The 26892-nt window shown below is 38.7% G+C and overlaps 1 protein-coding gene across 3 annotated transcripts in view; it reads left to right on the top strand.

Moving 5' to 3' along the window:
• The window catches only part of LOC118816046, a 73960-nt gene continuing 47068 nt past the window's right edge, over positions 1–26892 (top strand). For 2 of the 3 annotated variants that reach the window (XM_036582552.1, XM_036582550.1), the window contains exons 1-6: positions 1–91; positions 4438–4526; positions 8104–8937; positions 11850–13820; positions 16475–16648; positions 16906–17079. In XM_036582552.1, coding sequence (XP_036438445.1) covers positions 4480–4526; positions 8104–8937; positions 11850–13820; positions 16475–16648; positions 16906–17079 — 3200 coding nt within the window. In that variant the 5' untranslated portion in view covers positions 1–91; positions 4438–4479. The remainder of the gene's footprint in view (positions 92–4437; positions 4527–8103; positions 8938–11849; positions 13821–16474; positions 16649–16905; positions 17080–26892) is intronic. The other variant, XM_036582553.1, reaches the window with a different exon arrangement.

Below are 26892 nucleotides of genomic sequence, written 5' to 3'. Positions count from 1 at the left end.
CGCACTTTGAGACATGCCTAAAGTTACCGTAACCCATTATCATTAGAGAGAAAGAGACGTTTACACACAGCAGCAGTTTGGATTTAGCACAGTAAGTTTATCATTTACAGAAATATGCTATACTGGTGTGGAGATTAAAGTAAGAACATGTTTTTATCATTGTTTACAGTTACAAAGCTGTTCTTTATTCTGCTGTTCTTTAGTTCTTTTTGGATTGAAGTTCTAGTCTAAAGGCCACGGCACACGTAGCAGATTCAGTACAAAGGGCAGCTAAAGGAATGAGTCGCTGTGAGAGCAACAGTAAACTTAAAGTCAGGTTTACACTCTACATATAAATTTGGAATGGAATAAAACTTTCAACATAATTTATGTTTATTTATCATTTGATATCAGATAAATAACTTCACAAACTCACTGTTTTCCAAGCTAAAAGTTGATCTAAGTTAGGTTATGACTTGGCTGGTAACACTACCTGAGACAGGGGGAGACATGTTCCCAGTCTTTGGAGAAGGATGGATTGTTCCCCTGAAATAACTGAGTCTCGATATATATCTGGATTTTGCTTTTTAAAATATTTATTTACTTCATTAAAAATGTGTGCTTCTGTGTCTGCATGACACCTGCATATGTGTAATCAGCGTTGCCAGGTGTGTAGTTTTGAACCAGAGTCTGGTATTGAACTCCATTTTCCAGAGCCTGGTTGGTCCTGCTGAGCCACACTCTCTACTTGCTGAAGTAGAAAGTGCCATTCTAGCTCTGTCATTGTGCTTCTCTCTGTCTCTTTCTCTAACAGCCACACTGATTTGTGTTAGAGAGATCAGAGCTCTGTTTCTGTAACTTGTGACAAAGAAAAGAAAGCTGATATTACAACTTTTTATTTACAGTCTACGTCAGTGTGAGTGAAAGGAAGTTTAAGAGTGCTGTTTTTAGTTAACCAACTCAGCATGCTAATACATTTAAACATACAAGCAGCTAATCACATTTTCAAAACACACAGTAGATTATGCAGTACAGCATATGCACGTTTTTTTCAATTGTTTAATAAGTCTCTCATATATAGGTTCTAGATAGATCAGTTACTATTTTCATCTTACACTGTGTTACACTGTGTCTGGTGTTTGGTAGCTTTAAAAGTGCATTTTTATCTCTAGTTTAGTTCTATTGATCAGGACAGAAGTTCACACTCACAAAAGAAAATACATAAACAAAAGATGTAGGGAGAAAAAGAGAAAAAGGGACTGCTATGCTCATATATGCTAGGCTCTCTGCTAATCTGCTATGCAATATGTCATAGTACGTTCCATCCTTCTTTGTACAGCTCCACATACCCTTAGTACCGTGTACTGCCTGTGTTCTGTTTTCTATTTATTGTTTTTCATATTTATTGTACTGTATTGTCTCACACTTGTGTTCTTGTGTTGGTCCTGGAGGAATGTTGTTTCGTTTCACTGTGTACTTGTATAGAGCTGAAATGACAATAAAGCCTCTTGAATTTGTGATTGAAAAATCACAGCTGATTGGGCGGATTTTGTGACAAAGCTGTACTCTGGCCTAACCAATACAGGTCCGCAGAGAGGAGATGGTTCATTCTGTGTTTGGTCCTCAAACAAGTCCTCAGGGCCCCCTAAATAGTTCACAATGTTGCTCCAACATAACACACAATGTATAGGGATAGAGCAAAAATAAACCAAGCTGACAGAGCAATTGCACCAGGGTTCACTTTAATTGAATTAAACCTGCCAAGGAAGCAAAATGTAATCAATTGTTTTACTAATCTCATGTCCAAAAAATGCTAATAAAAAGAAAAAGCATGTGATATTTGATTATGGTTGGTATAGCGCATGAAAAATTTGTAGTTAGCTACCTTGTAGCTACTTTCTCAAAATTTGAAGCTGCTACAATTTAGCTACATTTCCAGAAAAAGTAGTGGCTACTTTTTAGCTATTTTCAAAGCGCGACTGTCAGAATGTTTGTGAATCTCCACCTGACACACCAAACAAGCCCAACTGACAGTGTAAACAAGACACTGCATTTAACCATGAGCCAGAAAGAAACATACAACTGAAAAGCTGCAAATGTACAAAAAGATCACCAAAAAGTGAGTTTAAGTGACCAACAATCAAACTGACACAACCAAAGGCGTGATATCCAACAAAAATTTTGACTAAAGGCAAAGTCAATCATTCAGGTTTTTCTTAATAAAAATTGGAAAAAATAACCATATAAAAACAATGTTGTGTAAACTGCTGAAAAAAACCTGCTCCAATTGAAACATTTCAGCAAGGTACAGACAGAGATGACATTCAGAGTCTTTTGTTAAACTTTAGCCTCAAAACACTTTAGCCTCAAAATTCTCATCAGTGACTCTGGCTCTGTTTGGGGTGAGAATCAGGCCTGAATAATCTCTCCACTGCAGAGCTGCTGCGGCTCCACAGCAGAACTAGATTTTTAGGTAAAATAACTCAATTCTCCTTTACTGTAAAATCATTATAACACACAGTTCTAACACAGTTTTCACAACAAATGATCTTAAATGCTGGAGTTAATGTAGAACTCACTCTTTAATACTGCAGACTGATGTGCAGACTGCTGGACACACAGCAGTGCAGATAACGAAAAGGCAAAGAGAGAGATTTAAGGTGAACATCGATAATTTGGAGATGAACAGACTTATTTGTGTTTATAATCACTCAGCTGGTTTCCTCATACGTTTAATCTGCAACAACTTGCGAAGCTGAAGTCTCTTCTCATTCACCAGCTTCTCGTTCGAATTCTCCTGTTCCACCTTAAATGGTGCAGCAGTACATTCTGGCACCTCAGGCACCATTTAAGGTGGAACGGGACAATTCGAATGAGAAGCTGGAGAATGAGAAGTGACTTCAGCCTCGTAAAAAGTCAAACATTGAGAGACATTTTACAATAAACTCGCTGAAAATTTTCCTGAGATGCGAGAAAAGCAGCTACAGATGAGCTGAAGCTTAAAGCAAAGCAAAGTGAGTCTGCATTTACGTTTATATTTTTAGCCTGAACTATCAGCACATACTGAAATATACTTACAGCCAAGATGGTAAAACGTATATTAAATGTTGTGGCTCCCAAGATGGTTTCATTTTTTGTTGAAAGGACAAAATGGCTCTTCTTAACATTTCGTTTGCGACCCCTGAGCTAATCCTGCTAGTAAGGGGTGATCAGTGCGTGATCCTTTGCTCAAAGTGTCCGTGGCTCATTCAGGATTACACAGTCGCCACCAGCCCAGTTAACGACCATGTTCTATGGTTAACTATATGGAAAATTTTTGCTATAGCTACACGAAAATTTGTAGGCGCTACAGCTACTAGCTACATTTCATAAAACTGTAGCGGTTACAGCTATTAGCTACAAAAATGTGTAGTTAGCTACAAAAAGTAGCGCGCTACTTAGCTACTCCCCCATCCCTGTATTTGATGGTTTACCTTCTAAACTTTTTTTGTAAATATACACTCATTCCAAATTTGATTCCTGCAACACATTCCAAAAAAGGGACAGGAGTGTTTACCACTGTGTTACAATACCTTTCCTTTTAATTTAATAATCATTTGGGCAGTAAAAACACAAACTGAGCCAGTTTTGAAAGAGCAATCTTGTTCTGTTATACAAGTCTTCATCTGTGCACATGAGAAGCTCCGTACTGCACAACCAGAGAGTCTTCAGCGCTGGGTAGGAAATTACAGCTCAGCTATAGCATATAGAAAGCACACATAAACATCAAACTCAATACCATTTTACTCTCTACTTGTATAGAATTAATGGAATAAAATTTCCAATTGAATTAGTGGATTTATCAACTAATTAATTCTTCACAAACTCACTGTTTTGCAGCTAAAAGGTACAGGGTGCTGTTAGTGATGTGGCTTGGCTGGTAATGTTAGCTCAGGTCAAAAAGGACACTTTACTTGTTTCTTTTTCTCTTAAAGATTTTAGATTGATGCTTTTTGACAGTGTAAATTTAAAGCCTCATATCACCTACTTTGGATTTATGCTCTGGTTTTGGGTTTAATCTAGTACAATGATAGAAAAATGCTGAATAGTATCACAGTCTCTGGGGAGTTTGTATTTCATTTTATGTTCTTATTTTATGTTAATTACAGTTAATGATTTTTAAGATTTTATAATTATCATGTAATTCATTTAAATATGATAGTTTCACATGTTCTGGTTCTTTAAACTTAATTTTGCAAGTTTTTATAATTATTTTTTTCAATTCCTTTGCACTGTTCATTTTGCTCAGCTGAATTATAAATGAGGGTTCTTATCAATACAATAGATTCATAGATTAACTGATTAACTGATAAACGTCATTTTAATAATTTTTTGCATATATTGACATTAAGTTAACATGATTAGAACAATAATCATATTTTAGTGTTCTCCATATAACTCTATGGATTAACTGTTCAGGAGTCCTGCTGAATATGAAGAGTGAAGAGTAAAAACTCTAAGATGGAGCGTCAGAACTCCTCCAGTGGAGGAGGAACCTCTGATCCGAAGTGAGTAAAAGCTTTTCAGTTTTGAATAAATGAGAAACTGCAGTAACTAAGAATCCAGCTATGAAGAGTGACCAGAAAAACTAAAATTAGCCCAACTTTCCATGTACTAGCTTTGGTATCATTCACGTTTGTCTTTTACTTGTAATACACAGCCTCCAGTAGATTACAGCTTTTATAAAACCAGAAATTCAAGAAAACAATTTACCTGGCATCACTCTCTCTGGGTGGATAGAATGACCCTCTCCCTCCATCACTCAGTGCGATGCTAGGCAAATGGCCATGGTCTGAAATCTTTACTTTGGGCAAAGACCTGGCAGGGTGCTACAAAGGACCATCCTGATCCATACTGGGCGACCAGAAATGCCTGTGGAGGAACTCCAGAAAAAACAACTATAGGCACAAACACTGTGATCGTTCTGCAGCCCAGTAGTGCTCGATCCCAGCTACAATTCACAAGCAGAAATGGAGAAACCTTTTCAGACAGTAATCCATATAAATAATATTGAAATAAAACAACAGCAATATTATTGTACTGCAGGGTAGGTAAATGTATTGTGAAGATGCATTTTGTAAGATTTTTTCTTTGTAAGAAGTAGCATAATAATAATAATAATAATAATAATAATAATAATAATAATAGAATTTTATCTATAAGCCACTTTCTAGGACACTACACAGAAGATTAAGATAAAGGTAAAAAGATAAAAAATAAAAATTAAGATAATTAAGAAGAGAGTATGAAAATGAACGTCTGTAGAAGAGCAGTAAGGTAAGGAGGTGCCAGGCCATGCAGAAACTTAAAAAACAAAGGTGGGTAGTTACATTTACTCAAGTACATGACCTTAAGTGAAATATTCTACTTCTACTTAAGCATATTAGTAAGGGAATCTAATTTTCACTCAGTTACATTTTAGCCATTCATATTTATATATACATATACATTTATATGTTCCCATGGTTTCATATGTGTAAGAACCCTAGCAGCTGTGTTCTGAACATACTGCAGCTTCTTTAGACTGCAGGCAGAAAGCCCACAAATACCAATATCACAGTAGTCAAGCCTACATAATAAAAACATGGATTAGGGTCTCAGCTACTGACTGGGAGAGAGAGGAACATATCCAGGCAATGTTCTTATAATGAAAACATGCTGTTCTAGTAATGAATTCATCAAAAGACAATATAGAGTCAAGAATGATTCCTTACTTGGGCAACAGAGAACTTCTGGGATAGCCAGGGTGGAATGTCTGTGAGGTAGCTGGAAATGCAACTAGTAAGGCCTCAGATTTATTATTATCTAATTTAAGATCTTTCTATCAGATAAATAATTGATCAAAGCAGCAGGTGGGAGTCTGTTTGAGGGTATATATTAGTGCATATATAGATTTGGGTATCTGTGTAGCAATGGAACTGGAATGATCATGCCAAGCAGAAAAATATACAGAATGAAAAAAGGGCCAAAAACTGAGCCCTGGGGAACACCTTGGGAGAGACAAGATGGGTCAGACCTACACTTGCCAATAGAGACAAATTGCTGTCTGTCACAGCTGTGTCAGATGTGATCAAAACTATGTAAGGACAGTGTCAAGTTTTCAAGTCTGTACAGCAGAATATCATGACACACTGTCAAGATTTCAGAAGTAAGGTCCAAGAGAACAAGTTTCTTTAACAAGCCAGAGTCAGCTGCTATCACAAAATCATTTGTAACCCTAACCAGTGCAGTTTTAGTGTTGTGATTGGTTCTGAAACCAGACTGTAACTGCTGAAGTAGGTTGTTGAAAGTCAGATGATCTTTCAGCTGGGCTGCCACTACACACTGAAGTAGTGTGCTAAGAAAGGGAAGGTTTGAAATGGGTCATTAGTACATACAATCTTCAGGGTCAAGTCCTGGCTTCTGAAGAACCAGGGTGATTGTAGCCAATTTTAAGTTGGATGGAACCAAACCTGACCCAAGAGAGGCATTGATAACATTAATTATAAGAGGGGAAAGAGAGGGAAGATATCGATATCTTGATAAGCTTAGCAACAAAATTTTCACCTACTGGTGCAAAAGTAGAAAAATAACTGTTGGCAGGATAAGAAAATAAAACTAGAGTATCAAGAGAACTAGAGGACTGTAGGAGTTTTTTTTGTTTAACCCAATTATCTCCCCAATTTAGTCGTTACCAATTCCACCCACTAGTTAGGACTCCCCTAATCACACGATGCTATCAACACTAGGAGGGTGAAGGCAGCACAGGCTTCCTCTGAGACCTGTGAAACCAGCCACCACTTCTTTTCGAAATGCCGCTCACACAACGTCATTGGACAGCTGAACGCGCTTGGAGGAAAGCGCCAACCACCAGATCTGTTACGTCAGCTAACAGATGCCTGCACTGACTAGCATCGCTTTAAGTGATGGGGGGAGAAGGAGGGGCCATCCTACCCACCCAGAGAGAGCGAGGCCAGTTGTGCTCTCTTGGACTCACGGCTATGGACGGCTGTAGCATCACCAGGGATCGAACTCGCGATGATAGGGCCAATGCTTAGACGGTTGCGCCACTTGGGAGCCCCAGGACTGTAGGAGTTTTAAATAAATATTTTCAATCTTTAAAACTCATAGCACATAGCATAACAAACTCTTGAAACTTATAGCACTGTGCTGATGATGGGACTAAAGGGGAGCAATTAACAGGCTGCAACAGCTTACTGACAGTGGAGAAAATTGCTTTGTGTGAGGATGCTTTTCATAGACTTTAGCTCTGCCTTTAATACATTCATCCCAGGCAGATTGGTCACTAAGCTCACTAACATAGGACTTTCCCAGCCCATCAGCAACTGGATCAAGGACTTCCTGTCCAACCGCACCCAGACCTTTAGACTTGGCCACCACCTCTCCATTACCATCACACTCAGCATTTGTGCGTCAGTCTTTGCCTTGTTTTGGGCCTCTTTAAAGGAAAATACATGATCTTTATAACAAGTGCATGTATCATCAAACCAGTTTTCCTACTGAGGTGCTCTACTTGACACGCTGCAGCTTTCATATGCCAATGGTAAACCAAGGGGCAGGATGAGAAAAGGTCACAGCTTGTGACCTGAAAGGGGCTTACTGGTTTAGGGTAGTTGACACAGTGCCATCATAATAAGTGACTAGGGCCTCAGGAGATGACATTATCATTATCAGGGGAAACTGATCAAGCATGTTCATTAGAACAGGAGGACTAGCGTTCCTAAAGTTTATGAAATACATCTACTCCTGACATGCCCATTTGTAAAAATGGCCAGAATGAATACTGCACTAGCCTGGTAAACACAAAACCACTCCTGCCAGCGAATGTCAGGATGAAGTAGTTAGACCAACCAATCAAGACAGAAACTGGGAGCCATAAACACAGCAATACAACAGGAAAATGGAGACTTACTCAAATGAAGCCAGATGAACGCAGAGCAGAGGGAGGCAATGTAGGCTTTTGTTAGGCCAATAAGCACAAGAGTGAAGTGGTGATCAAATTTAGACAGTAAAAAAGAAATAATAAATGTAATAATAAATGTAAACACTTTAATCGGAAAGATATTGTTTGTGTGATGTTTCCAGATTGCAGACTGAGAGAGCAGGGTCTCCAGAACCCAGCTGTGTGTCTACGAAGAGTGGCCTGTCCTTGCCTGTCCCTCCTGGGTTCAGCAGAAAGAGAGGAGAACCCAGATCTGTGTCTGTGAAGAGTAATCGGTCCCTGCCTGACCCTCCTGGGTTCAGTAGAGGGAGAGGAGAACCCAGCTCTGTGTCTATAAAGAGTGACCGGTCCCTGCTTGACCATCCTGGGTTCAGCAGAGGGAGAGGAGAACCCAGCTGTGTGTCTATGAAGAGTGATCAGTCCCTGCCTGTCCCTCCTGGGTTCAGCAGAGGTAGAGGAGAACCCAGTTCTGTGTCTGTGAAGAGTAATCGGTCCCTGCCTGACCCTCCTGGGTTCAGCAGAGGGAGAGGAGAACCCAGCTCTGTGTCTATAAAGAGTGACCGGTCCCTGCTTGACCATCCTAGGTTCAGCAGAAAGAGAGGAGAACCCAGATCTGTGTCTATAAAGAGTGACCGGTCCCTGCCTGACCCTCCTGGGTTCAGCAGAGGGAGAGGAGAACCCAGCTCTGTGTCTGTAAAGAGTGAACGGTCCCTGCTTGACCATCCTGGGTTCAGCAGAAAGAGAGGAGAACCCAGATCTGTGTCTATAAAGAGTGACCGGTCCCTGCCTGACCCTCCTGGGTTCAGCAGAGAGAGAGGAGAACCCAGCTGTGTGTCTATGAAGAGTTACAGGTCCATGCATATTCCTCCTGGGTTCAGCAGAGGTAGAGGAGAACCCAGTTCTGTGTCTGTGAAGAGTAACCAGTCCCTGCCTGACCCTCCTGGGTTCAGCAGAGGAGCTGTGCCCTCTGATCCAAGGTGAGTTCCCATTCTTCAGTGTAACAATGAAGATTAACAAAGCAATAGGTAACCTCTTTCTGCTGACCCCCTGAATGCCACAGGAAGATTAGGAAGATAAGAATAAAAGTACCAAAAAGTACCAAAAGTACCAAAATGATAAGTTTAGAAGTAGAACAAAAGAAGTGATAAACAATAACATAATAAAAATAATATGAAGAAAATAGAGCTGTTAAAACAACAAAGTATGTAAATATAATTAAGGTCTCATGAAAAAATCCCACTAGATGCTTACAGGTCCAGAAAATCTCTAAAATTTGCACTGTGCAAATTTATTCATTGCCATCGACCTTAAAATAGAGTTCTGGCAGGTAGAGCCTGACAGTATTCATGAAAGAGCAGTTGTTGCTCCCCAAGGAACTTTTCTTTTCCTGAAATTACCTGTTGGCCTTAAAAACTCAGGAGCAACATTTCACTGCCCTATGAAAATAGTCCTGGATGACATCAAAGGAAAGTCCTGTTTTTTGAATGCAGATGATGTTCTTGTGTATTCTTGGTGGTCATCTGGACAGTGAAAATGTACAGTAAGCAATATATAATACAATACAACATTTGGTATAGGAGAATCATGTAAAATTAACAATAATAAAATCTGTGCATTCATATAAATGCAGGAATTATTACAGACAAACTATAATGATGTACACCACTCAGAAGAGTTTAGTAACCTTATCACAGTAGGAAAAAAGCTGTTCTTGAAACGGGTTGCATGAGGGAATAGTTCCTCATATATTTCCATGATGGTCCACTAGGTCGCCATTTGGGGAGAATGACTTTGGAAGATCTTGGAGGTAGCTTACAGGTCTGATGTTGGAAAAGATGTGGTAGAATATGCCAAGAGATTTGACACATGTCAGCTGTATAAGCCTCAGTTAACAAAATTATCTGCCTACCTTCTAGCCGCACCGGTATGGGAAACAGGTTATATGCTAGATGTAGACATAATGGATCCTTTCTCAAAAAGCAGAAAGCAGCATCAGTACATTTTGGAGGTGGTTAATTAATGCAGCAAGTGGAGGTATCCCCTAAGAAACAAGACATGCACCTAAGGTTACACCTCTCCTCACTGATGAGATTTTACCTGGTGGGTAACTTAACACATCTTGTTTTAGATAGGGGCACCTCTTTGTCAGATTTGTCAGCAATGGGGTGTTATTCATAAAGTGACAACAGCATAACATCCCCTAAGAATCTATCAGAAAGACTAAATTGCACTGTCAAGACAATGGTGGCATCCTTTGTAAGGGAAAGGCATGACACATGGGACAGGTAACTCCTTGAATTTTGGTTCTGCATCAGTTCCATATGGCAGGAGTCAACAGGTTAATTTTGTACCAGTGAGCTTAAAACCTTATTTGTATTATTCTGTATTTATTTTGTTACTGTAAGAAGTCCACTAAATAATATAACTGTGTGTTGTGATGAGTTGGCTCCCTCCCCATTTAATTTTTATTAATGACTTTAGCAAAGCCAGAAAAAAAGTATAAACTAAAAGTTACAAGATGAACCGACATAATTAGAAAGTAAACGATGAAAAACTCTAAGACAAATGAGCAAGTTGAGCTTTAGTGTGTTGTGTTGCATATTTCACTCACTGGTTCATCATACCTAAAAGTAGTTTTCCTTAGCTCAGTAAAAGCTTGGTCCCAAACTGTAATAAATTCACTTGAGTGTCTGTTATTCACACTGAGCATTGATGTGATATGTTATGTCATCTGGCCAATGAGAGCCTTATAAATAAAAAAAAGAGCCACTGTTGTTTATCATCGTCTGACAAAAAGGACACATTGTAAACTAATACTGTAATTTTACAGTAAATATTTACAATAACATACTGTGTTCTTAAATTACTGTATTTTGCTGTGAATTTACTGTGTTGTCCATTCTTAACAGTTCATTGTGTAATTTACAGTAAGTTCCTGTAAAACTATCAAGACTACCAGAAATCGCTAACAAAGCAAATACAAAGACTAAAAATTGCTGTAACAACATTTTTTACATTTTGTTTTTGAATTTGACTGTAATTTAATTGAATGTTTTGATAAAGTGTTTACATTCTTTAAAAATATGCTGTCCTAAGTCATGATTTTGTCCACGCTGTCAAGCCCAAGTCTACTTGTGTTGTCCTTGTCCACTGTTCATCTTTGTGTTTTAGCAAAATTAGCTCAACATTCCTATAAGTAATAAAACATTTAAAGTGAATTTATAAACACCAAGGATTGCAAAGTATTATTTGGATTTTTAAACAAATATCTTTGCTGTCAGATTTCGCTTAGAAAAGAAAGCGTAGCTGTGTGGATTTGATCAAAAATATATATATTTTATAGGAGAATTCACAGCTGAAAAAGAGTGTCTTGTCTGCATTTAAAACTAAGTTATGTTTTGAAGTGCATGCAAAAGAGCATTGAAATTTTTCAACAGCTGCATTTACAGCCTTTACGGCACTGAATAAAATAGTATCATCAGCTTATAGATGTACTACCATCTGTTGCAGTTGAGACAATATTATTGATATTATTAAAAAAAAATAAAGACCTAAAATTAACCCTCATGACGCGTCTTTAATTACTGGTAGAAATTCAGATTTACAGCTCCCCAAGACCACACACTGCCACCTGTCAAAAAGGTAGTTCTGAAATATATTAGTAGCATTATGGTTAAAGCCAACATTGCAGGATCTTTTTAGAAGCAGAGAGCGAATAACTGTATCAAAAGCCCTTTATAAATCAATGAAAAGGTAATTTAAATCATTTATAAGAGAATTTAATTTAATTTACATTATATTGGGCACAAGATATGTAAGAAGCATCAGTCAGTAGTATTTCTGGTTGTTTATGGTGACGATATTTGTGCTGTTGTTTGATATCCATTAGGCAGTGCTCTACAGAAACAGAACTGCAGATACATTTGGAAGGAACTGGAGACCTGCAGATAGATTCTTACCAAACAGTGGATGAAGTCCTGCACAGAGTTTTAGAGAGACACATAACCAGCTTAAAGAACAAGTACGAGAGCTTATTTGAGGGAATCAAAACTCCCGAGAATAGAACTCTCCTGAACAGGGTTTATACACAGCTCTACATCATAGAGGGAGAGAGTGAAGGAGTGAATGAAGAACATGAGGTTCTACAGATAGAGAACACACCCAGGAAACAGCTACGGGACACTCCAATCAACTGTGTAGATATCTTTAAACCTCTAAAAGGTTCTGAAGGAGAAACAGAAGAGGAGAATATTAGAGCTGTGATGGCTGAAGGTCTCAAATGGAGAGAAAGAAAAAAACTTAAAAGGCCAAAAGAGCCAGAGTTCAGAGCTGTTCTGACTAAAGGCATCGCTGGGATTGGAAAAACTGTCTCTGTGCAGAAGTTCATTCTGGACTGGGCTGAAGGAAAAGCCAATCAGGATGTAGAGCTCATGTTTGTGCTTCCGTTCCGGGAGCTGAACCTGATTAAAGATGATCAATACAGTCTTCATGGACTTCTGTGTGACTTCCATCCTGAGCTCAAAGATCTGGACCCAGAGATTTATAATCAGATCAAAGCTGTGTTTATATTTGATGGTCTGGATGAAAGCAGAATTCCACTGAACTTTCAACAGTGTGAGAAAGTATCTGACATCACCATGACATCATCAGTGGGTGAGTTGATGACAAACCTCATCAAAGGAGAGCTGCTTCCCTCTGCTCTGATCTGGATAACCTGCCGACCAGCAGCAGCCAATCAGATCCCTCCTAAATACATTAACCGTGTGACAGAGATTCAGGGGTTCAGTGACCCACAGAAGGAGGAGTACTTCAGGAAGAGGATCAGTGATGAAGACCAAGCCCAGAGAATCATCTCCCACATTAAGACAGCGAGGAGCCTCCACATCATGTGCCACATTCCAGTCTTCTGCTGGATCTCAGCCACTGTTCTTCAGCAGATCATGAAACAGCGTCATACAGAAATCCCTAAAACTCTGACTGAAATGTACTCACACTTCCTGATCACTCAGACAAACATAAAAAACGAGAAGTATGCGGAGAAAGATGAGAGAGACCCAAAGAACCTGCTGAAGTCCAACAGAACCGTTCTTCTGAAACTGGCTAAACTGGCTTTCAAACAGCTGATGAAGGGAAATGTGATGTTCTATGAAGAGGACCTGAGAGAGAGCAGCATTGATGTCACTGAGGCCTCAGTGTATTCTGGGATTTTCACTGAGATCTTTAGGGAGGAATGTGTGCTTCACCAGAGGAAGGTCTACTGCTTTGTTCATCTGAGCTTTCAGGAGTTCCTGGCTGCTGTTTATGTGTTTTACTGCTATGGGAACAAGAACATGGAGGTATTGGATTGTTTTAAACCACAGTATGGATGGAAGTCTGAAGATGTTTCACTGGAAGAGGTGCTGGAGGGAGCAGTGGATAATGCTTTAGACAGTCAGAGTGGACATCTTGATCTTTTCCTCCGTTTCCTGCTGGGCATCTCACTGAAGTCCAATCAGAGACTCCTTCAGGGTCTTCTGACACCAACACAGAGCAGCGCAGAGAAAACCATAGAATACATCAAGGACTTAATGAAAGGGGATGAAAATGATGATGAATATCACATTTCAACTGAGAGATCCATTAATCTTTTCCTTTGTCTGTCTGAAATGAATGACCAATCTCTTTCCAGAGAGCTGCAGGAGTATCTAAAATCAGATAAAGACGCAGAAAAAAAGCTTTCTCCTGAACAGTGTTCAGCGCTAGCCTATATGCTTCTGAACTCTGAGAAGATGCTGGATGAGCTGGACCTGAAGCAATATAACACACCAGAGGAGGGTTATAGGAGACTGATCCCAGCTGTGAGTGTCTGCAGAAAAGCAATGTATGTGCTACATTAATATACTTTAATATGTTTAATACATTTTAAAATGTGAATTAATGTTTGAATAAGACTGATTTCCTGTCATTTAAAAGATTACAAACATATTTGTTATTAAGTAAAGACAGCAAATACAATTCTTTGTCCACTTTATCAAAAACCCCTTTCTTGTAGCTCCATCTTACTGGTGTACAGTTAGAGACTGTAGCTCATCTGTTGGTGTACAGTTTATGTTAGCATTATTAAAAAAAAACATAGAAAAAAAAAGACCAAACAAAAGACCAATGCCATCCCAACTGCCAGACCAAACCACAAAAAACACAATTATAATGGAAAAAATGTTTATTTCAGTTTGCCCAAACCTGTAAAAGACAGATATATTATTCAGAGTCAACTAAAGTTTCCACAAACATGTTTGCTAGTGGTTCTATGAACAGTGCATATGATAAATATGAGACAGAATATCCTTATCTACTTCCACTAAATCGGAAAAGGTTTGGTAAAATTATATCATTAGTAATGATGGATGCCATGGGTGTGGAATATAGTATTTTAATCTAGTTATAACTTATTTTACAAAAATAAATTTATGTTACTCACTAAAAAATTCCATCTGTTGTTAAAGGCTTCTTCTGGATCTAAAGTTAGAGTGTCTTTTCTATAACCTGATTTCCAAATAAGTGGGGATGCTGTGAAAAATGTAAATAAAAAATAAAATGCAAGGATGTACAAATAATTTAAACCCTATATTTCATTTTAAATGTTTTGTATTTTGAAAAATATTTGCCCATTTTGAATTTGATGCCAACAACATGTTCCAAAAAAGTTGTGACAGTGGGAACAAAAGGCTAGTAAAGTTGTGTAATGCTTAAAAAAAAGAACTGGTGGTTAATTGGCAAAAGGTCAATAACATGATTGGGTATAAAATGAGCATCTCAGAGAGGCTGCGTCTTTCAGAAGTAAAGATAAGGAGGGGTTCACCACTCTGTGAAAGACTGCATGATCAAATAGTGCAACAATTCAAGAATAATGTTTCTCAACATAAAATAGCAAAGAACTTTTGCTTTTCGTCATCTATGGTACATAATAACATTAAAAGATTCAGAGAATCTGGAGAGATCTCTGTATATAAGGGACAAGGCCAAAAACTGGCTTGGCCATGATCTTTGGACCCTCAGGTGGCACTGCATTAAAAAAAAACAGACATGATTCTGTAGCGGAAATCACTGCATGGGCTCAGAAACACTTCTGAAAATGGGTAACATGCACATCTGCGAAGGTACCATTAATGCTATACAATATACACATGTTTTGGCAACATATGCTGCCATCCAGACAACGTCTTTTTCAGGGAAGGCCTTGCTTATTTCACCAAGACAATGTCAAACCACATTCTGCATGTATTACAACAGCATTGCTCCGTATTAAAAGAGTCCAGGTGCTAAACTGGCCTGCCTGCAGTCCAGACCTGTCAACAAACAAACATTGAAACAAACATGAAAACATTTGGCACATCACAAAATGAAAAATATGACAAAGGAGACCCAGAACTGTTGAGCACCTGAAATCGTATGTTAAGCAAAAATGGGAAAACATTTCACCTTAAAACTTCCAGCAGTCTTTACTCTTTGGTATTTCACTGCATTATACAATTCTTCATTATGTATTGTTTGAATGTTATTCCCTGATGTGCCAAGTACTATATATTTTTTTTTGTTTTATTTGCGAGGTTTTCTCAATATTTTCCTGAATTTTCATTGTGTTCAGAGTGTTTTCATTTAAATCATGAGTAAAAATTGTGTTTTTTGATTAATTTTGATGTCTTCTTGAGCTTCAGTGTCATTTTCCTTAAGTGTTTCTCCTTTGTGGTTACTTGAATATGAGCTTTGTAGTTTTTGTGGTATCCTTTTATGACTGATATTAGTTTTTCTTTTTTATGTGTTTCATGGCAGAATTAGTCATTAGTCATTGATTCTGTAGGGGTTCTTCTTAGCTCTCTCCCTTTGCTTTTAATTAGCTCCTTGTTCTTACAATGCTCAAATTCGGCAATGATAGGTCTGGATTGTCCTGTGGTGTTATTTTTGGGTCTCATGATGAATGTAATGAAAAGTTATTGAATTTACAGTTTTGAGTTATACCTTGAGTACATAAACTTTTTGATGGCTTTTCTAGATCATCTCGTGTTTGTTTGGTGAAAAGATTTGACTGTCATGTGAGTTTAAAGATCCAAGGGAGATTCTTTCATTTCTTTGTTTTCTTGAGAAATTGTCACAATTTATTTATTTAGCGTGTTGCCTGAAAATGGGACTTCTAACAACTGTGCAAGACCTGTTAGACCACCGCAACTGTCTCCATCAGATAACAGTAGCTTTAATCTTTGAAACAGGGGATAAAATCAACAACTCAATACTATGGGTCTGAAAGGATGTATATCTGTCAAGAAGCCCTTACTGAGAAAAAAGGCATGTACTAGAACTCCAAAACTGGACATCTGTGATGTGGAATAAAGTTTTGTATAAGTTTCTGTTAAATTCATGTTAAATAGGCTTCACAGGAAATGAAAGAAATGAATGGTGTTCTCTTACACAGTATGGTATTTCTAGATGTTTTTCCATGATTATGCTGTAATATATGTTTTATTCACTCTGCCTTGACAGACTAGCTGGCTGTAACTTGACCACAAACTCCTGTGAAAAAGTATCAATAGCTTTGCAAACAGTAAACCCCTTGCTGAAAGAGCTGGACCTCAGTAACAATGATCTGCAGGATTCTGGAGTGGAGCTGCTCTCTGCTGGATTAAAGAGTTTGCAATGTAAACTGGAAACACTCAGGTGAACTTTCTGTGAATACATTCCTGAGTATAAAAACGTTTTTGATAACTTCATATACTAACACTACATTTCCACACTATTTTTGTGGATTTAGAATTCTACTGTCTCTCATTTTAACCATACCAATAATACAAAAATACATAAATTATTTTTTGTAATGTGTAAGCAATATTATATTTATTCTCTTATATACTGCTATACTACCGAAATCCTTTCAGTGTATTATACAATCTGTTGTTATTTCTGTTCCTTTGCAGACTAGCTATCTGTAATCTTAGAGAAAATGCTTGTGAGAATCTGGGGACAGCTCTACAATCAGTAAACTCCTCCCTGAAAGATCTTGACCTCAGTAACAACTACCTGCAGGATTCAGGAGTGGAAATGCTGTCAGCTGGACTGAAGAGTTCACACTGTAAACTGGCAATTCTCAGGTAAACTTTCTTTGACTTCATTCCTTCATGGAAAATGTTAAGCTGACAAGTCATTCAAACCTACTAAATTGAAATAACCCTCCAAACTCTCTATAGTAGAGCAGTCTGAAGCCCAGATGGCTGTGCTCTGTATGAAATAATCAAGTTCAAGTTTATTTGTCATTTGCACAACATGTCAGGACATTCATGCATTGAAATGCTTGTGGTGAGGGTCAGCTCATCACTCTACAGACAGTAAACAAAGCAAAAATACAAAGGAAAATTCTACAACTGAAATATATTAAATATACACAAAATATACACAAAATATAGAAACAGAAGGGACCTATGTAAGAAAAAAAGCTCTTTGCCATGTACAAATATATTTATATTAACCATGGATAATCTGTGAAGAACATAATATATATATATATATATATATATATATATATATATATATATATATATATATATATATATAAAGTGACTTAGTGACTTGTTATTGTCCATAGCAGTAATATAATTTAATAATAATACTGATAAAGTGACTGAGTGAAATGTTATTTGGGGAAGGACCCACAGCTTCTCAACTTGTTCAGGCTGTAGGTAGAAACTGTTCATTAACCGGGTTGTTCTAGCCTGTATGCTGTGGAATCTCCTGCCTGATAACAGAATGGTGAACTGTGTGCTGGGTGATGCTGTCTGACCAGATCTTTTTGATTTTCCTGAAGCAGGGGGGCCAATAGATGTCCTGTAAGGCTGGTAGTTTGTTGCCTATGATGGATTCTGCCATCCTCACCACTCCTTTAAGGGCCTCGTGGTCGCAGGCAGTGCAGCTGCTGTACCAGACAGTGATGCAGCCCGTGAGGATGCTCTCTATGGTGCTTCTGTAGAAGTTGGTGAGGATCTGAGGAGGCAGACCAAACTTCCTGAGCCTACACAGGAAGAAGAGATGCTGACGAGCAGATCTCACAATAGTGTTGGTGTGGAGGGACCAGGTGGGGTCATCAGTGAGGTGTACGCCAAGAAACTTCACACTGCTGACTCTCTCCACTTCGGCTCCACTGATGAATAGGGGAGAGTGACCACCCCTCTGCCACTTCCTGTAGTACACGATCATCTCCTTTGTTTTGCTGATGTTGAGACACAGATTGCTGTCGTGGCTTCACTCTGACAGAGCGCTGACCTCATCCCTGTAGGCTGTTTCATCTCCATCAGTGATGAGGCCTAGGATGGTGGTGTCATCAGCAAACTTGAAGATGATGTTAGATGTGTGTTTGGCTACACAGTCATGTGTATACAGGGAGTACAAGAGGGGGCTGAGTACACATCTCTGGGGAGCCCCTGTGCTCAGGGTCAGTGTGGAAGAGAAGTTGTCCCCAGCTTTCACCATCTGGGGTCTGCTCGTCAGGAATCCAGTATCCAGTTACAGAGATGAGAGTTCAAACCCAAGTCTGTGAGCTTAGGAATGAGTTTGGAAGGGATGATTGTGTTGAATGCTGAGCTGTAATCTATGAATAGCATTCTTACATATGTGTTCTTTCTGTCAAGGTGTGTGAGAGCAGTGTGTATTGTTAATGCAATGGCATCGTTTGTAGATCTGTTGGAGCAGTATGCAAATTGGTAAGGGTCCATGGTGGCTGGAAGTGTTGAGCAGCCGTTCAAAGCACTTCATGACTGTTGATGTCAGTGCAACAGGGCGATAGTCATTCAGGCAGGTGACAGACGATTTCTTGGGGACTGGAACAATTGTGGTTCCTTAAAGCACGTAGGAATCACTGACAGTCTTAAGGAGAGGTTAAAGATGTCAGTGAAAATGTCAGCCAGCTGGTTGGCACATGCTTTAAGTACACGACTGTGGACGCCATTGGGACCAGGTGCCTTGCGTGGGTTAACTGCCCTGAACGATCACACCACCTTAGACAGGGGAATGGTTAGAGTGCAGCTCTCCTCATCTGGAGTTTTTCAGCAGGTGAGGTGTTAGTTGCCTCAAAACAAGTATAATGTGCATTTAGCTCATCTGCTAGTGAGGAGGAAGAGCCCCTATCACAGATTGTACCTCCTTCGTAGTCCATGATAGTGCGCAGGCCACTCCACATACGTGTGAGATCAGAGCCAAGATAGTTAGATTCCACTCTGTCCCTGTAGCTCCTTTTGGCCAGCCTGATGGTCCTCTGACGGTCATACCTGGTTTTCTTGTAGCTAGCCAGGTCGCCGGAGTTGTAGGCAGCAGCCCGAGCTCTTATTTTGGCTCGAACTTCAGCACTGATCCAGGGTTTCTGGTTGGGAAAAGTTCTGACATTGATTTTTGGTACAATGTCTTCAGTGCATTTATTGATGTAGCTTGCAATGGAGTAGGTGCATTTGTTGATGTCTGTACCAGCTGCATCACGGAACATCTTCCAGTCTGTGGATTCAAAGCAGTCCTAAAGTCTGAAGATGGCCTCCTCACTCCATTGATAGACTGATTTGAGAACTGGTTTTGCCTGTTTCAGTTTTTGTTTGTATGCGGGCAGCAGAAGAATGGAGGTGTGATCAGCTTTGCCGAAGGCAGGGCGGGGGAGGGGTTTGTAGCTGTCCTTGAGTGCAGTGTAGCAGTGGTCAAGAGTCTGTTCTCCTCGGGTGGGAACTTTAATGTGCTGGTAATATTTGGGCAGAACCTTCAAGTTTGCCCTGTTAAAATCCCCAACCACAATAAAAACAGCCTCAGGATAAATGTTCTCATGTCCATTGATGGTCTTGTACAAAACTTCCAATGCACGTGACTTATCTGCCTGAGGTGGGATGGGCAAAAAAAAAGGGTCTAACTGACTGTTCAATGCCTGGAGAGCAGTGACTAGCTAGAACCACTACATCTGTTCCACATTGAGAGTTCACCATAACACATACCCCACCACCTCTGCCCTTACTAGAGTCCAGAGTTCTGTCCTGGCGGTAGATGGAGAAGCCGGCCGGTGTGATGCCTTTCTTTGGTATTGCCGCAGATAGCCACTTCTCTGTGAGCGCTAAAACGCAGCAGCTCTCGATGTCATGCTGAAACTTTATCCGTGTGTTCACTTCGTCTATTTTGTTCTCCAGCGATTGAACATTTATAAGCAGGATCCTTGGAAGCAGAGTGTTGAAATGGGTTGTTATTATATCTGAGGTCTGGCTGCTGAATAGGTCAATGTCTTTGCCATGGACCTCAAAAGGGGAGGGTTGTGGGCCTGCTCGTTGCCCAGTTTGTGATAGTTCCTGTTCAGAGGCGGGGTATATAGTGTGTTAGTTTAATGGTCTCTGGGGTGGGAAATACAGGGTGTGTAGGTGGGCAGTACACTTGTGAGTTTATGATTTTGAGCTTTGTTTGGCTGTTTTAGATTTTGAAATAATGGTAATACTTATGTTTGAATTTACTTTATTTACATGGCTTTTATTGTTTTGAGATGGAACATTAGTGGTTTGAATGAGCCTCTTAAGTGTGCTAGTTTTTAGATTTACTTCACACAAAAGAAACTGAAATTGCTCTGATTCAGGAATCCCATTTAAAGAAAGTTTATTCACAAATATAACAATAAGTTTTATAGAATTGCTGCCTATGTGACTGCAATTAATGCAACAAAAGGAGAACCTGAATTGTTAAGGAGAATTTTACAGAGTGAGATTTTAGACCAAGGAGGTAATTAGTAAGGAAGGATAACACACATTACAACAATTAAGAAATAAAAAAATAGCTTTTAATTCAGTCTTCGCTCCTACTACAAGAGACCCAATTTTTTTCTCTTCTTTATGAAAATATCTGGTTAATTTATCAGATGTTGAGTTTGTAGTGGTAGCAGTATATGAATACAGTCATGAGTCATAAACAAGATCGATCTCGTGGCAATGTTTTTCCCTGCCAGTTAGCCTCTTGTCTAGAACTCAAGCAGTGTATGACGACATTATCTTTGATAGACTGCTGGCAATACTTTAATCTGACTTCTAGACAGTACACTTTTTTCTCAACAAGACTTAAACCTTACTCCAGTGTAGATTTTTTTTATTTATGCCCAGCACTCTTTTCAGTAATAGACACAATTAATATTTGGCCAATGTCACACTCAGACCACTAAAAACTTTGATTTACTATAGAATATGCACATGTGTCATGATAGCATTTTAACACAAACTTACTACAGGATAAAGGACTTGTGCTCAATTTAGAAGTAAGTTAACCTAATTCCTTATTTTTAATCAGGGCTTGGATGAGGATCTGAGAGTTGTATGGGTAGTTGTGAAAGGATTTATCACGGATCACTCTAATGCTTATGCCCCTTGGCTACAGAAATTGCATTGACAGAAAATTTCTGACTTGGAAGCTAAACTTGAAATAGTTTCCAAGTCAGAAATTTCTTTTCGACTGATATGGTCGCTACTGCTTTAATAGGGGTATACAAAGTCACCTTTTAGCATTGAAACTCTGCAATAATGAGAAGTTTTCAAGTAGATTGAAAAGTAGCCTACAGCAAGTAGATCCCATGATGGAGCATGTCTTACAGATCAAGCACAAACTAACCATCCTTTTTTATTATTTTTATTCAGACCTACGTCAGTCCCTCATAATGAACAAATATAACAGATTATTCATCCTTTTTTGTCCCCTCAATTGGAAATGGCTTTCAGCTGACCAGATGTCTTATTTACAACCCAATTTCCAAAAAAAGTGGGAACGCTGTGAAAATTGTAAATAAAAACAAAATGCAATGATGTGCAAATCATTTAATCCCTACATTTAATTTAAAATGCGTCAAAGACAACATATCAAATGTTGAAACTGAGAAATTGTATTGTTTTTTGAAAAAATATATGCCCATTTTGAATTTGATGCCAGCAACACATTACAAAAAAGTTGGGATGGGGGCAACAAACACCAGGTGGTTGATTAGCAACAGGTCAGTAACATGATTTGGTATAAAATGAGCATCTCAGAGAGGCTGAGTCTTTCAGAAGTAAAGATGAGGAGGGGTTCACCACTCTGTGAAAGACTGCACAATCAAATAGTGCAACAATTCAAGAATAAAGTTTCTCAACATAAAATAAGAAAGAACTTTTGCTTTTCATCATCTATGGTACATAATAACATTAAAAGATTCAGAGAATCTGGAGAGATCTCTGTATATAAGGGACAAGGCCAAAAACCAGTATTTGCTGGTCGTGATCTTTGGGCCCTCAGACGGCTCCGCATTAAAAACAGACATGATTCTGTAGTGGAAATCACTGCATGGGCTCAGAAACACTTCTGAAAACCACTGTCTTTAAAAACAGTTTGCCACTGCATCCACAAATGCAAGTTTAAAATCTAAAATCCTAAGAAGAAACCAAATATGAACAGGAATCAGAAATGCTGCCCCCTTCTCTGGGCCTGAGCTTATTTAAAATGGACAGAGGTGAAGTGGAAAAGTGTCCTGTGGTCCAATGAATCAACATTTGAAATTCTTTTTGGAAATCATGGAAACTGTGTCCTCCAGACTAAAGGCCACTCAGCTTGTTATCAGTGCACGGTTCAAAAGCCAGTAATCATGATGGTATAGGGGGCATTAGTGCACATGGCATGGGTAACTCGCACATCTGTGAAGGCACCATTAAAGCTGAACAATATATACTTGTTTTGGCAACATATGCTGCCATCCAGACAATGTCTTTTTCAGGGAAGGCCTTGATTATTTCAGCAAGACAATGACAAACCACATTCTGCATGTATTACAGCAGCACTGCTCCGTATTAAAAGAGTCCGGGCGCTAAACTGGCTTGCCTGCAGTCCAGATCTGTCACCACTGAAAACATTTGGCACATTATAAAGTGAAAAATACAACAAAGAAGACCCAGAACTGTTGAGCACCTGAAATCTTATGTTAAGCAAAAATGGGAAAACATTTCACCTTAAAACTTACAGCAGTCAGTTTCCTCAATTCCCAAACACTTAAAGAGTGTTGATGAAACACAGTGGTAAACGTGACCCCGTCCCAACTTTTTTGGAATGTGTTATTGGCATCAAATTCAATACACAATACTCAATTCACAATAAAATTTCTCAGTTTCAACATTTAATTTGTTTTCTTTGTATTATTTTCAATTAAATATAGGGTTTGAATAATTTGCACATAATTGAATTTAGTTTTTATTTACATTTTGCATAGCATCCCAACTTTTTGGGAAAGGGGGTTGTAAATCAAGATATCTCTCTTTTGGAGTTACAAGGGGCACTTTATGAAAAAGGAAAACTAATATGAAAAAAGGAAAATTGCCTGGTTGGGATGGAATTCCAGCAGAATTGTGTTTACAATTTTGGACTGAATTTAGACCACTGTTTTTAGACAGCATTAATAACTCAAAAGGTCAGGGTGAATTTCATCAGGATGTTAATATGCAACAATATCACTTTTGCTTAACAAAGACCAAAATCCTGCAGTAATCACTTTAAAGTGAATCACTTTAATCAGACATTAAAGTGTTCACAAAGGTGTTAGCCTGATGTTTAGAAGTACTCATTCACTCAGTAATCATTTATTGTAACCAAACCAGTTTTATAAAATCATGCTCAGCAGCTGATAATATTAGATGTCTAATCCATTTTATTTATTCAGCAGATGCATCTAAGTCACACTTGGCTATACTATCACTTGATGCCACGAAAGCCTTTGATTGACTTGAGCTCTACTTGTGGTCCACCTCAGAACATTTTGGTTTCACCAGTGGTTTTATTATTTATTATTTATTGCCATGATAAAAATATTGTATGCAAACCCATTTGATCATTTCAGGTACTAACTGTTCAGCATCTTCTCCACTGGGACGTGGCACATGTCAAGGATGCCCTTTGTCAGCCCTCCTGTTTATGATTATTGTTAGAACCCCTTGCCCAAGCTGTTTGTAAATTGACTATTGACTATAAAACACCTATTACAGTAAAGCAGTCCCAGTCTACCTTTAACTAGGTTACCTACCTCTTTACAGGCCAGGACTGTGGTGGTGAAAATTTATATTTTAGCTCAGATATTTTTTTGGTGGTCTTGTGTTTCCACATTTGAAAACATGCTCAAGCAATCCTGCAACCTTCGCCAATTTGGCCGAATTCAAATATTCCAACTTCTTGGCGTTCAGTGAAAAAGTATCTTGTAGCTCCTTTTAGGTTACAAGATCTTATATTTTGTGATGTTCTTACCTGACACTGTAAATTGCATTTTTGACCTATAATATTACACCTCATATCAACCTGCCTCAAATGGGAGAGCTGAGGAGTTCATATTTTAGGTGATTTTTTTGGATTAAGATCCTTTCAGGATGATAAAAACCAATTTAATTTCCCCGGCACCCCCTACTTTATGTATCTATGGCTCAAATGTGCCCTTTGGTCTTATAAAGTATCCCTGCTCTCTAAGTTACAGTTACATCCAATGCTTAAATTGGTTAATCCTAACAAGCAGCCTTACTCAGCATCCAATATTTATATTTTTCTAGTTAAGACTTCTTACAGCCTACTTGGAATGTGTTCAGTCTGGTCTGAAAATCTTAAATTGGAGGGTCAAATTGGAGTTCTTTATAGGCCCTGTCTGGGGAAACCATACTTTTATCTTCAAGAAATCCAAATCATCAAATGATAACTGTAATTCTTACACATACTTTCTTTACTATCATTAAGACAACTTCATAAGCATCTAACCAGGTCTCCGATATGTAATTTGTGTTCCTCAGGGAAGCTTGGCACTTTTTTACATTACTTTTGGTTTGGTCCAAGGTCCTTAATTTCTGGCATCAGGTTGCTGTGGATCTCACAGCCCTATTAGACCATGATGTCCCATGCTCAACATCTATTTTTCTTTTAAATGAGTTTTCTTCACTCAGAAATGACTGTTGCTTTTTACTTCAACAGCTGCAAAAAAAAAAATGTTGGTCAATCAATGGAATCTTCCCCACCCTATCTCAATATTAGATTCTATCTGCACTTGATATTTTCATTCTTTCAGTTCTCATTAAAATGGTACTCCTTTGAGAACTATTGATGCCTGGAAGAGGGTGCTCATATCTGTAGAGTCTTTACTAAACTTTTGCTAGAATCGTTATTATTTATTTGTTTATTTTTATCAAAAAAGCACACCTATTAACCTACATGTACATTGCGTATTTTTGTTCTTTTTAATGATGCTATTTACTCATGTATTCTCTTCTGTGAAGTGTCCAAAGTATAAATTCTGTAGTTCACCAGCACTCTGGGGGAAGGGGGAGATGGGGATAGGATGTTAAAAGACAATAAAACAATGGGTCACAAAAAAGGTCGAAGACTGTTCTTTTTGCAAACGAACAGAGCCCAGCACAGTAGTGCACATGCAGCACGTGTGAGCAAAAACTTTCCAAAGTCAGTATTCTGCCTTACATTGCACAATCAACAATTTGTGATAACTTGCAGGTGCACTTTTGCAATTTCACCATGGACCTCAAACTTGAGCAGAGAGCAAACATCAAATTCTGTGTCAGTCTGAGGAAATTGGCAACAGAGACCTTTAAAATACTTAAGAAAGCCCACACCAATGAAACGAGCCAGACAAGGTGTTTTGAGTGGCATTCACATTTCAGGAGAGGGAGAACATCACTGGAAGATGACGAGATGTTAGGGCAACCCTCCACAACACAACCCCTGAAAATGTCCAAGAAATTGAACAAATTGTGTGTTATGATAGCGGGATCACCATTAAGAAAATTGCTGACATTGTTAATGTTTCATTTGGAGCAGTTCACACCAACCTCACATCCAGTTGGAACATGCACAACGTTGCTGCCAAGTTTGTGTTCAGGCTCCTAAATCCCAAGTAGAAGCACACTGAGGCTTGGGATGACCCAAACTCCATATCAAGGGTCATCACCAGTGACGAGAGTTGGGTCTACTGCTACGACCAGTGGAAGAGCCTACAGTCCCCAAAAACAAAGAACGCACACGAGTAACCAAGAGCATGCTTATTATTTTCATTGACATTCATGGGGTTGTGCACTGCTCCATCATGACATGCACCTGCTCAAAACACACCCACTCTAAGATTTTTTGGCCACACCAGCGCAATCTTTGCTACCCCCTTTGCTGGGTTTGTCTCACTGCAACTTCTTTCTCTTTCTCAAATTGAAAATCAAGCTGAAGTTTTGTTGTTTTGACACTGGAGTTGCAGATGATGCTTGACATGTTTACAGAATGGGACTTTCAGGGAGCAAGAGTGGGAGGAGCACTGGGAGCACGCTGCACAAAGTGACTGCACAAAGTGACTTCTTCAAAGGTGATGGTGTCCAAATTTAAATGAGTTATGTTTTTTGCTTGTCATAGGTGCAGTCTCAGAACTTTTTGCTTGCACCTTGTAACAGTAACTTATACGAGAACTACCAGATATATGTATGCTTTTGATGCTAATATATATATATATATATATATATATATATATATATATATATGTAATATTCATATAAGTCCTCTGTAATGCAACCCCATTTTCAAAAAATTTGGGACACTCTGCAGAATTTAAATAAAAAACAATGCAATTATGTGCAAATTATTTAAATCCTATCTTCAATTGAGAATAGTACAAAGACAAATGTTGAAACTTAAATGTTGAAATGTTGTCCATTTTTCATTGCCGGCAACACATTTTAAAAAAGTTGGGACAGGGGCAATAAAAGACTGGTAAAGTTGTGTAATGCTAAACAACACTTGGTGGAATATCTCACACTATTATGTTGATTGGCACCAGGTAACATGATTGGCTATGAAAAGTGTAACTTTTTGCAGTTATGCAGCAGCTGTTTCCTTTGTGGTATGCAGATCATAACAATACATATTGT

The sequence above is a fragment of the Colossoma macropomum genome, unplaced genomic scaffold (genome assembly GCF_904425465.1).
Source record: "Colossoma macropomum unplaced genomic scaffold, Colossoma_macropomum, whole genome shotgun sequence".
In the NCBI taxonomy this organism is placed as follows: domain Eukaryota; kingdom Metazoa; phylum Chordata; class Actinopteri; order Characiformes; family Serrasalmidae; genus Colossoma; species Colossoma macropomum.
This window is presented reverse-complemented; position numbering and strand designations above follow the sequence as displayed.